Raw genomic sequence first — 13,699 nt, forward strand, 5'->3', positions numbered from 1 at the left:
TATGATATTTCACCTATCTATTTTGAGAAAAAGAGAATAATTGAAAAAAGTGGGACAAATATTTTAAAACAGTTATGATGTTGCATATTCAAAGGGTAGCACAATTGTGTTTTGCCTAGACAAGCAGAGTGGCATGTGAGCCCTTGTAAATAATTTACATTATATGCTGTATAAGAAACACATCCCACAGTACATCATAGGTACCAATGTCATCCAACTTTGCTCTATTCCAAGTGCATGCCAGGATCTAAAGCACATAAAATCAAGAATTGTTCATATACAGCATATCATTTCACAGTGAAAGGTCAGGTCATTGTCAAAAGGTTTTTTTCAAGGTTTATTTGTGATGGGATGACAGTAGGAGACAGTTTCCATGAACTTTATAAAGCTGGCACAGGTTTACATTAGGCAGAACTAAGGCTGGCTCATGTATTCTTAAAGAAATCAGGCAGATGTCAGTGAAACATAGCTCAGAATAATTTTTATTTAAAGCAGTGTGTCATCTGCATAGATGTGGAACACAAGGCCATGTTTGCAAACCTAATGAACAAGTAGAATAGTGTACATAATGAAAGCCAGATGTGCAAGTAAATAACCCAGAGGAATACTATATAAATTCTCCATTTAAGGGCACAACTGAGGTCTGTAAGGTATCTTTTCATTTCACTAAGCTTCAAGTAACAAATCAGAGTCTACTCCCTTCTTTATCTTTTACTTCTGAGTCCATCTAGCTTTTTCCAGATGTGTCCTAATTTATAGCATGTTTTACTGTATGCTTTCCGCTACAATAAAACTTGTTTTAATAATAAACGTAAAGCACTTCAGAAATGCAAGAATTCTCTTTGTATCACTGCTGTCAGACTTCTTTGTTTTTTCTGCATTTGACAAGTTTTTTTTTTTTTTGGTCTTTTGTCAGTACTGTATAAAAACTGTCATGACTTATTCTGCTTACCTCCTGTGGTGCTTAATCAGGCAATCAACCTCTAGCTATCTTTTCACTATTCAAAAAAAAAATCAATCTACCAATTAAAGAATTCATTTAGCTTTCCTTATAAACGTGTGCTTTGGATGTGTATTTTTGTATTTAATTAGTTTTTTTTTTGTTTTTTAATGAAATGAAGTCAAGATTCACAGTGACTGAATATCATACTTTCAGATTTTTTTTCAATTGCTTTTCTTTATCTATTTTCCTTTTATAAGATACAATATATTATTGTTTCCAATGTCATGTACTGCAGCCCTTACTTTTTATTCTCCACTCCATGGTCTGTAAAAGATAAGACAGGGGCTGTAAAAGTCTTAAAATATATATGTGATAAATATACATATACATATGTGATAAATATGTCAACCCAGAATGCTATTCTCATATACTGTATGTGTGTGGGTGCTGGTAATGTGCTCCATAAATTGCAAGGATGTATGATTTAAAACAAAAATCACGGTTATTACTTTGATTTTTTCCTGATTGCACTGCAAGTTATTGAAACTTGCATAATTTCAAACCAACTCAAAGCAGACACAAATACCAGGCTCTGCACAATAGTAGAAAAACTGAAAAAATGAAGAAATTCTTGAAGTAAAAGAAAATGAATAATTGTAATTTTGGCCCAGTGCGGAATTATAGCAAGTATTGTATAAAATAATCATTATCATAAAAGAAATCAATAATACAAGTGTACATTGGAGACCAACCAACATTTTATCATGCCAAATCAAAATACTAAGACATTACTAAATTATTTGTGTTTCTTAGAGTGCATTTTTGTACATTTATGCCTTTGCTTTTGGAGTTTGAAAGAATCACCTCCAGATGTTCTAATATTCATTTGATATTATAGCCAATAAAATGTGAGAACAGCTTGATTGGTAATCTCATGCATTAATTTTTCAAACCCACTTAATACAACACTGGCTAACAAGGAGCCAAAACCTATCCTGGCAGCAGAGAGTGCAAGGCAGGAATTGCGCATATACCCAACACTCATCTACATAACGTCACTTTAGAGATGCCACTTGATCTACATGCCAATTTTGGAATATGCGTGAAAAAACGTACACAGACACTGGTAGTATGTGGAAAATTTACACAAATAGTGACTCAGGTGAAAGTTGCCCAGGTGTAGCATGCATCATGTCACCACTCTAAAACACCATGATTTGAGAAAACAACTAAGTGAAACTTAACCGGTTGCCTAATTGAAAAGTTTCAGAATATATTTGTCATTAACAGCAAGCAGAATAAGGAAATTTATATTAAATATATATATATATATTGTCGCAGGTGGCTGGGTGCGGCCTGCAATCAGCCACCTACTTAAGGAGCCGCCGCCCTGCAATCAAGGCTGGAGTCGGGTAGGAGGAGGACAAGGCCGATGCAGAGGGGGCGAGGAGAGGCCCGAGTGTGTTGTGTGAAGAAGAGAGAGAAGGCTGAAGGAGCCAAGACTTTGGGAGACTGCGGGAGGGTTTGGTGAGGTGCACTAAGGACTTTGTAAATGAGAAGGCTGAAGGAGCCAAGACTTTGGGAGACTGCGGGAGGGTTTGGTGAGGTGCACTAAGGACTTTGTAAATAATAGTAAGTGTAAAATAAACGTGTGGTGATGAACTGGAACGTGTCTGCCTGCCTGTGTCCGGGAAGCGCCCTTTCACAGTGGCGTAGTTGGCAGGATGCTCCACCTGGGTCAAGGTGGGGACCTGCATATCTGAAAATGTTTGTGAAAGGCCTGGCACAGCAGGCGAACTCACCCACGTGCCGCCGGGGCGGCATGCACCCAACCCCGCAGGGAAATGCAGTGTCACAGACCGTTAGCGGCCCGGTATCGGACTTTGTATTTCAGGTGCGGCTCACCGACGTGGTGGACCAGAAGGGGGCTGCTGAGAAGGAGAGGCTGCAGCTGGGGAAGCTGCAGCAGCAGTAGAGCTGCCCGGAGTATCGCTCTCCAGTGAGAGAGGGGAGCGAGATGGCCGGCCAGAAGTCCCTCCTCGTAACAGGCATGGGATTGGACAGAGTGTCCTGTCCTCTCGCCAGCGATTGGTCGGAGGCGAGAGCAGGGAATGTCCGTCCCGTGCTTCACAGAAACCCGAGTGGGCTGCAGGGAAGCGCCCATAGAGTGCAGTCGGTAAGTGGAACTACTGGCAAGGTAAGCCCACCGCCGGCTGCTTCTCTCTCCTTGGCAGCGTTGTTACAGGAGTTGCATGAACAACTGCGCCTTGTGCTATCGCTGCCGGCCGAGCAATGTGCCCTCCGGGCAGAGACGCTGGAGTCAGGAGGGATGGCAGCGGCGTCGGATCGAGAGCCACAGGCAAGAGAGGATCGGTGTGCTGCAGGAGCTCCTGGACGGAGAGGCACAGCGGGGAAGGTAAGGGAGACCGACCCCGTGAAGCTCTGGACGCCAGCGGGGCTGGATCTGCCCTCTTACAATGGGCAGATCCGAACCGTCGCGGCGTCCCAAAGTAAACGGAGGAAGCGGCTTGGGGAAGCCAGTTCCTCCGATAAGGGAAGACGTGCTGCTGAGTGCGCACGTACTTCAAAGGCCCGTCCTCTGCGGAGGCAGAGGAAATACCCATTGGCTGAGAGGTGGAAACGGAGCGTGATCCCACTGGTGGTCCCATGGCGGGGAGCACGGACTGCTCGGGCTGGGAGGCTGAAAAAGAGAGCATCGGGGTGCCGATCGGAGCGGAGAGCGTTGGCCCAACTGAGAAGACGAGCCGAGGGGCTGCGTCAGGGCAACATCCCCGCCCCTTGTTTTTCTGTTTTATTTTTAGGATCGGGCCCTAGGCTACGGAGTGTCGGCTTGCCGCCGAGGGGTTCACGTCCTCGCGGAACAGTCCGCTGGTCCCTGGAGGTCTCAGCTAACGGGGGAGTTATGTCGCAGGTGGCAGGGTACTACTTAAGGAGCCGCCACCCTGCAATCAAGGCTGGAGTCGGGTAGGAGGAGGACAAGGCCGATGCAGAGGGGGTGAGGAGAGGCCCGAGTGTGTTGTGTGAAGAAGAGAGAGAAGGCTGAAGGAGCCAAGACTTTGGGAGACTGCGGGAGGGTTTGGTGAGGTGCACTAAGGACTTTGTAAATAATAGTAAGTGTAAAATAAACGTGTGGTGATGAACTGGAACGTGTCTGTCTGCCTGTGTCCGGGAAGTGCCCTTTCACTATATATATATATATATATATATATATATATATATATATATATATATATATATATATAGTAAGTGCAGCAAGGGATGGACGGGCACCCCGACCAGGAGAGGGGATGGTTCCTTACTTGGAAGGGAGGCTCTAGAAGGAAAGACCGGCATCCTTGTCAAGGGAGAGAAAGATGCTAGACCTGAAAAGGACTTCTCGGGAGGATGGATGGACATCCCAACCAGGAAAGAAGATTCCTTACCTGGGCAGGAAGTCCCAGGAAGATGTACAGGTGTCCCAACCAGACATATCTGCAGTACCTTCCCTGGACAGAATGAAAGGGAAGGACATGGAAGAGCTGGGTCTATGGTGTTCATTCCCCCAGGATGCTAGATGTCAGCAGCCATATATATCTGTGCCTGTTCAAACACCAGCATGGAATGCCGGGATTTGTAGTCCAGTAGTACAGCCCTGCTAGAGTCCTGGGGTACTGTAAAATTGTGCTGTGTGGAGGTTCACTCCCTGCTATTGGGAACTTCCATATGACCTGGAAGTGCACCAAATGAGCATAAGCCCTGCCACCGGAAGTACTCCCAGGTCCTCAATAAAAGGAGCCACAGTGCCTTATCCAGGCAAGTTGGAGCCGGGAGGAAGGAAGGCAACACTCAACTGGAGAAGAGCAGTGTGGTAGTGGAGAGAACAGGAGAGAAATAGAGAAAAGACAACTCATTTTAGTTCTTGTGTATACAAGGTGTTTGTGTAATAAGACACCCTTTGTTTGAACCCAGGACCATCTTGTGTGTTCGCGTTTAGTTGTTGTTAACTATTATGTTCACTATATATACAGTGGTGTGAAAAACTATTTGCCCCCTTCCTGATTTCTTATTCTTTTGCATGTTTGTCACACAAAATGTTTCTGATCATCAAACACATTTAACCATTAGTCAAATATAACACAAGTAAACACAAAATGCAGTTTTTAAATGATGATTTTTCTTATTTAGGGAGAAAAAAAATCCAAACCTACATGGCCCTGTGTGAAAAAGTAATTGCCCCCTTGTTAAAAAATAACCTAACTGTGGTGTATCACACCTGAGTTCAATTTCCGTAGCCACCCCCGGGCCTGATTACTGCCACACCTGTTTCAATCAAGAAATCACTTAAATAGGAGCTGCCTGACACAGAGAAGTAGACCAAAAGCACCTCAAAAGCTAGACATCATGCCAAGATCCAAAGAAATTCAGGAACAAATGAGAACAGAAGTAATTGAGATCTATCAGTCTGGTAAAGGTTATAAAGCCATTTCTAAAGCTTTGGGACTCCAGCGAACCACAGTGAGAGCCATTATCCACAAATGGCAAAAACATGGAACAGTGGTGAACCTTCCCAGGAGTGGCCGGCCGACCAAAATTACCCCAAGAGCGCAGAGACGACTCATCCGAGAGGTCACAAAAGACCCCAGGACAACGTCTAAAGAACTGCAGGCCTCACTTGGCTCAATTAAGGTCAGTGTTCACGACTCCACCATAAGAAAGAGACTGGGCAAAAACGGCCTGCATGGCAGATTTCCAAGACGCAAACCACTGTTAAGCAAAAAGAACATTAGGGCTCGTCTCAATTTTGCTAAGAAACATCTCAATGATTGACAAGACTTTTGGGAAAATACCTTGTGGACTGATGAGTCAAAAGTTGAACTTTTTGGAAGGCAAATGTCCCGTTACATCTGGCGTAAAAGGAACACAGCATTTCAGAAAAAGAACATCATACCAACAGTAAAATATGGTGGTGGTAGTGTGATGGTCTGGGGTTGTTTTGCTGCTTCAGGACCTGGAAGGCTTGCTGTGATAGATGGACCATGAATTCTACTGTCTAACCAAAAAATCCTGAAGGAGAATGTCCGGCCATCTGTTCGTCAACTCAAGCTGAAGCGATCTCGGGTGCTGCAACAGGACAATGACCCAAAACACACCAGCAAATCCACCTCTGAATGGCTGAAGAAAAGCAAAATGAAGACTTTGGAGTGGCCTAGTCAAAGTCCTGACCTGAATCCAATTGAGATGCTATGGCATGACCTTAAAAAGGCGGTTCATGCTAGAAAACCCTCAAATAAAGCTGAATTACAACAATTTTGCAAAGATGAGTGGGCCAAAATTCCTCCAGAGCGCTGTAAAAGACTCATTGCAAGTTATCGCAAACGCTTGATTGCAGTTATTGCTGCTAAGGGTGGCCCAACCAGTTATTAGGTTCAGGGGGCAATTACTTTTTCACACAGGGCCATGTAGGTTTGGATTTTTTTTTCTCCCTAAATAATAAAAACCACCATTTACAAACTGCATTTTGTGTTTACTTGTGTTATATTTGACTAATGGTTAAATGTGTTTGATGATCAGAAACATTTTGTGTGACAAACATGCAAAAGAATAAGAAATCAGGAAGGGGGCAAATAGTTTTTCACACCACTGTATATATATATATATATATGGTGAAAGTATAAAATGTGCCAAATTGTTCAAATATTCGCTGTTTGCCAACTAACGGGGACCATAACATAACAACAGAATTGCTATGATTTACCATTTATGTGTTCGAACTTCAAAAACTGTTGACATCAAATCAAAGTACAAAAGTAAAAATTATTTACGATAATAATGTATATTTACATTATTCATGTGACATTCTTCAAAACTTCTTCTGTTCACGTCTGCTATGGCACACCAAAGGTAGCAAATTTGTGAATGTGCACTTCTCTGTAAAGCAGACTAAGCCATGTTGTGCCTCCAATTAAGCTGGATGTGGTGGATGTCTGTATATTAACGCAAATTAACTCCTTATCTTTTTCAGCCTGTGGCTCTCTTCTTTTTTGTTGTCACTACAGGTTTGCTTTAAAATTCTTAACTGTTCATTTTTTGTGACTTGCATTTACCTATACATATATATATATATATATATATATTAGTGCTGGGCAATGATTAAAATTTTTAATTGCGATTAATCTCACAATGGATCAATCATAAAATTATAATAGGCACCTTCAGATCAACAGCAAGTTAACATTTCTAAATCTGTTTTCTTTTTTATCTGAACATATACCAGCAGAAACATTTTCTTTTATTAGGGACTAGCAAAATACCCGCGCTTCGCAGCTGAGAAGTAGTGTGTTAAAGAGGTTATGTAAATATACATATACATATCTACATATACATATATATACATACATATACACATCCACATATACATATATATACATATACAAATTTACACATCTACATATATATATACATATGTACATATATACACATATATATACAGTATATATGCACATATATATACTATATAATATATAATATATACTGTGTATATATATATATATATATATATATATATATCACGGCATTCGTAGTCTGATTCACAATCTGATTGTATGGGTGGTTACCTACCAGGTAACGCTTGTGGTTGGCCAGCAAGTCAGCTAACATCCGTCACGGTGCCCTCAGTTGTGAGAAGCAGATCATAGAATGGTTGAAAATAGTTTACTGTCAAATAATGCAAAGAGTACGCGACACGTGTTTCGCCCTAATTCTGGGCTCATCAGGCGTACACACTCACTGCATATAGCCAAATTCCCACGCTTCGCAGCGGTGAAGTATTGCTTTTAAATATTAATTAAATTAAAATATAAATTGAGTGAAAATATACCAATAACAATTTGTTAAGGATCTGTTTTTTTGTGAAGCTGCCTTTACACAGACTGTCCGCTGTTTTATAAACGAACGCCATATAAGGCCGTCCTTTCTCCTTGCTTAGCGGTTCTGTATTGTTTTATTGTTCGTTTATTACGATTGTTATAGTTATTGTGTAGGTATTTGAGACTCACTTTTCTGTTCAGGTACCCATTTCCTTTATGTAATCCTCGGATTCTCCGCTATTTTTTGTTCGTTTATTATGATAATAGTTATTTATTGATTCCCTTCTTTAGCTGACTGCCTGCTCATATAAGGTGCTCTGCTGTTTTTTTGTGAAGCAGTCTTTACACAGCTTCTCCGCTGTTTTATAAACGAACGCCATATAAGGCCATCCTTTTTCCTTGCTTCGCCAAGGAAGCTGCCTTTTTATTTAATCCACGGGTTCTCCGCTGTTTTATTGTTCGTTTATTACGATTGTTATAGTTCTCTTTGTATACCACATTGTCAGTTCAGCACTCCGGTTGTAATATGACCAAGTCGTGCAAGCTTGTTTCCGCAGTAGCTGCACTTATGAATATGCTTGTATACATCACTCGCTCGCTTCTTATTGTTTCGCTGCCTTCTCAATTGTGTAATGAATGTTTTCTTCAGCGCTCTTTGGGGCTGTTCCTTATTTTGTACGTACTGCGTTCACAGTCAGTTCACGTGATTACGTGGGAGGCGTGATGACGCGATACGCAACTCCTCCTCCCACGGCCAGCGAGCTGCAGTCTATTACAGTATATGGACAAAAAAGAGGTTCCAGTTATGACCGTTACGCTTTGAATTTCGAAATGAAACCTGCCTAACTTTTGTAAGTAAGCTGTAAGGAATGAGCCTGCCAAATTTCAGCCTTCCACCTACACGGGAAGTTGGAGAATTAGTGATGAGTGAGTGAGTGAGTGAGTCAGTCAGTGAGGGCTTTGCCTTTTATTAGTATAGATCAGTATAAACAGTTTATGTTCAGTACCAACTCTTTGAGGGCTAATATTTTTTCCAAAAAGCTCAGTTTCTGGTTTCACACATAAATCAACATAAATGCCTGTTGTGCCTGCTGTGGTTGCCTGTTTGCAGTTTGCGGCAGCAGCGGCTGTGCGGGTGGCGGCTCAATGGCCAGCAGGAATGCACGGTGGGCTGGCAGCCTGGCTGTCTTTGTGAGACAGGTGCACAGGGGTGGCAGTTGCCATAAGACGCAATATGGTTTGTACCTCCTGTCATCGTGTCTGTCTTCCCAGACGAACGTTGCCATAGGTGCATCAGCTACATGAACGTGTTCAGCACTACGATCAGGTGGGGACCAATCATCTGATGCCGATACCTCACTTTTATTTTCGAGCTACATCTCCAGATCACTTGCATCAAAATTGGAGTCCGACAAATTAGACTCCGATTCAGTGATAATACGAAAAAAGACATCCACGGATTATTTTGCTTTGAGCATTCACTTTGGTATCTCTCCACATGCCATTTTAGAAGGTGTTTGCTCTTTGCTACTCATGCATGCATGGGAAATCAAGGTCAAATCAACAAAGCTAACTTTCCTTCTAGCAAAACCATATTGAAAAGCGCTGTAACAAGAAGATCAGTGATCTCTATCGATCACTAGCAAGACTCAGGCTTTCAAAATAATAATAATAACTAAAATTGCATTAACGCGCGACAAAATAATTGTTGGTGTTAATTAATTAATGTGTTAAAGCAATAATAACGCATTAACTTGCCCAGCCCTGATATATATAGCCTATATATAGAAATATAGGTCTATATGGATATAGATATATCTATATATAGGTCTACATGCCTTGCAATTTAAGACACTATAAAATGTAATTCTACTGTTGTAGAGATATTGGAACTTCTTCCAAAGATTCTTCATTTCTTCCTATCCCTTTCATGTCCTACAGGCTTAATAAGTAAACCACTATTCTAACACAATGCTTGTCCCTCATGGTATCAAAAAGGAATATTTTTTACAGACAAGATGAAACAATTAGTGGTTAGAGGGGAAGGAAGATTAAAAGTTGTGCCAATTTCATCATCCTTTTGTTTTATATAATCCATTGGGGTGTCAAGTTTAATTAGATAACTCCAGAGTTTATTCCTGATTCCTAAGGATGACTGTATAAAGAAAACATTCTGACTTCTATCTTGAACTCTTGCTTCCTTAATGTTCTCTGTAGGTCTGTTGGAGTCAAATTAGCAAAGTCATGAATATTGATCCATATCAATCCTAATGACACAACACTAATTATGGCTATAGAATACCAATTGTTTTTCAAGCGTAAGAAGATTACTTCTGCCATTTCTGCCTTCAATCCAGATCCACAGGGCATTCATCTGTGGAAAAAGCACATGGGCATAAACAAAAATACTGATGCAAGGACCAAAACTGGTGGTAGTCTGAAGCTAATTTTGGTAGTATTAACAGTCTGATAGACTATTAAAATATTTCATTAGTATAATGTTTCATTAGAATGACTTTCAATGAAATATCTAGAAAAAATACAAATAATATTATTGGTATAGGCACTTACTGGAATTCTTCTTAGAAAAGCAGATCAGTTAGATAGAGGTCTTGATAAAAGTACAAAGGACAAGGAATGAGTCTTGCAGTTTTCCCAGCAGATATGCTGAACTGCATTATGCAGTTCTGTTTTTATATTTTACTCCAAAAACGTCCATGTTAAGTTAGCTGGTGTCTCTAAAAAGAAAGTATAGAAGTATGCATATTAACTCCTTATCTGTTGCAGCCAGTGGCTCTCTCATCTTTTTTGTTGTCACTGCAGGTTCACTTTAAAATCCTTAAATGTTCCTTTTTTGTGACTTGCATTTACTTATTTTGTCAACTTGCAGAAACTAAACCAATTTCCTATTTTAAGAAGCCAATAAAATGGCAGTGACACTTTAATCTAGTTTGAGAGTTTCTTTTCAATATTAGTTATGTGTTATTGTGATATATTCAAGTATAACTGAAGGCTCTATAATATAACACAGATTTTCCAGAGCGCAGCTGCGAAGAAAAGTAGGAGATGTCACAGGAGGATGTCAAGTTCATGCGCATAGCCTCAGAATCTGTGAGTCTGGTATGTGGCCACTATTCTTTAAATTTGCCTTTGAAGGATGAAACACTGAAAATGCCAAATAATCGCTGTATTGCTGAACAGCGTGCTATTGGACTCAAAAGAAAACTGAACAAAAATTATATTGATTATAAAGCCTTCATGAAAGACATTATAGATAATGGTTACGCTGTCAAGGTACCCAAAGAAAGCTTAAATTGCAATGAAGGCAGAGTGTGGTACATCCCACATCACGGTGTGTATCATCCAAAGAAAAATAAAATTCGAGTGGTATTTGACTGCACAGACACCTATCAGGGAATCTCACTTAATGAGCAATTATTAAAAGGCCCCGACCTAACTAACACACTCATTGGCGTCCTTACAAGATTCAGAAAGGAGCCAGTAGCACTAATGGCAGACATTAAATCAATGTTCTACCAAGTTAAAGTACCAGATAAAGACACTGATCTTTTACGTTTTTTACGGTGGCCTGAAGGTAATCTAAATAAAGACCTTGAAGAATACAAAATGACAGTACATCTTTTTGGTGCTACTTCTTCACCCAGTTGTGCTTCTTATGCTTTGCGTAGAACAGCAGAAGATGCCAGAGATAAATTTCCTGAGGAAGCTGTTAACACCGTTCTCAATAACTTCTACGTGGATGACTGCTTAAGGTCAGTGACAACAGAAGAACAAGCTATAAAGCTGGCAAAGGACCTCCAAGCTCTATGCCTCAAAGGGGGTTTTCATTTGACTAAGTGGGTGAGTAACAACAGAGAAGTTTTATTGTCTATTCTAGAAGAAGACAGAGCTCATGAACAAAAGGACTTAGACTTGAGCCACAGTCTCCTTCCCACAGAGCGTGCCCTGGGTGTCCAGTGGTGCACAGAAACGGACAGTTTGAAATTTCAGATTAAGTTACAAAACAAGCCCGCTACAAGACGTGGTATTCTGTCTGTTGTTAGCTCAGTTTATGATCCACTTGGTTTTCTAGCACCCGCCCTACTGCCAGCAAAACTTATTCTAAGAGACTTATGCAAAGAGAAATTTGGGTTGGATGAAGAAGTAGAAGTCAAACACATTCAGAAATGGAAAAAATGGATGGATGATTTGCAGTTACTTACAGACTACAAAGTGAACAGATGCTTCAAACCTCCTGGGTTTGGAACCATAAAGACAGCACAAATGCACCATTTTGCAGATGCTAGTGAAGATGGATATAGCACTGTCACTTACCTTGTCTTAACCAATGAAGAGGGCCAAAGGCATTGTTCATTTCTGATGGGCAAGTCAAGAGTTGCACCATTGAAACAGGTCACGATTCCAAGATTGGAGCTGACTGCAGCCGTTGTGGCAGTTAAAATGGACAAAATGCTTAAAGGTGAGCTTCAAATGCCCTTAGAAGAATCTACATTTTGGACTGACAGCACTACGGTGCTAAAATACATTTCAAATGAAAGCACTCGGTTCAAGACCTTTGTTGCCAACAGAATCTCCGTGATCAGAGATCATTCACAGCCTTCACAGTGGAGGTATGTCACATCTGTCCTTAACCCGGCTGATCAAGCATCTAGAGGGCTAAGCATAGAAAACTTTCTCAAAAGCACCATATGGTCACAAGGTCCAAGTTTCTTATTAAAGCCCGAACAGGAGTGGCCAAAAAGACCAGATCAACCAAACGATTCATTCACTGAAGATGATCCAGAAGTTAAAACTTGTGCAGTCAACATGACAAAAATAGAGGAAGCAATCGAGCCCATCAACAAACTAATCACCTATTTTTCAGATTGGCATCGCTTGAAGAAAGCAGTGGCTTGGTTCCTCAAGTTTAAAGACTTAATGCTGAACTTAAGAAATAAAAGAAAAACATACCAACTAGAAGTCAGTCAGACTAAAAGTAATCCAGAAGAACAAAAATCACTCATTGCAAGGCACATGAAAAAGTATAAACTGACCTTAAAAACAAATCCAATTTCTCTAGACGACTTAGTTAAAGCCGAAACAGAGCTTATTCGCCTCAGTCAACAGCAAGAATTTCCAGAAGAATTAAAGGCTTTAAAGAAAAAGACTTGTGTTAAAAAGAACAGTCAAATCTATAAACTTGACCCGATCATACAAGATGGAATACTGAGAGATGGAGGAAGACTCTGCAAAGCTGCAATGCCAGAAGAAGCTAAACATCCTGCAATTCTACACAAGCATTCACATGTTGCTTTTCTCATATTGCAACACATTCATAAACGAATTCGACATTGTGGGCGCAACTATGTGCTCGCACAGCTACGCCAAAAATACTGGATACCTCAAGCGAATTCAGCTATCAGAAAAATAATTTCAAAGTGCACAACGTGCAGAAGATACAATGCAAAAGGTGAGCAAAAAATGGCAGATTTGCCAGAAGATCGCCTAGCACCAAATCAACCACCGTTTACAAATGTTGGAGTCGATTATTTTGGTCCCTTCCTAGTCAAAAGAGGAAGAAGCCAAGTTAAGAGGTATGGAGTAATTTTCACATGTTTAACAACCAGAGCTGCGCACATAGAGATCGCACATAGCTTAGACACTGATTCTTGTATCCAAGCCATACTCCGATTTACCGATAGAAGAGGACAAGTTAAAATCATGCGCTCGGACAATGGAACAAATTTTGTTGGTGCAGAAAGAGAGCTACGAGAAGCTATTAAAAAATTGGAACACAAAAAAATCAGCGACGCTATGATGCAAGAACAAATCAAATGGATTTTCAATCCACCATCAGTTTCTCATCAAGGTGGAGTGTGGGAAAGACAAA

At 40.7% G+C, this 13,699-nt stretch overlaps 1 protein-coding gene across 1 annotated transcript in view; it reads left to right on the forward strand.

The window, feature by feature from the left end:
• Positions 1-2,765: 2,765 nt before the first annotated feature.
• Positions 2,766-13,699, forward strand: part of LOC127528746 (uncharacterized) — an 88,628-nt gene continuing 77,694 nt past the window's right edge. Inside the window, exons 1-2 of the mRNA XM_051929465.1 lie at positions 2,766-2,914; positions 11,802-12,529. Coding sequence (XP_051785425.1) covers positions 2,766-2,914; positions 11,802-12,529 — 877 coding nt within the window. The remainder of the gene's footprint in view (positions 2,915-11,801; positions 12,530-13,699) is intronic.

The sequence above is a fragment of the Erpetoichthys calabaricus genome, chromosome 7 (assembly GCF_900747795.2).
Source record: "Erpetoichthys calabaricus chromosome 7, fErpCal1.3, whole genome shotgun sequence".
NCBI classification, from domain to species: Eukaryota; Metazoa; Chordata; class Cladistia; order Polypteriformes; family Polypteridae; genus Erpetoichthys; species Erpetoichthys calabaricus.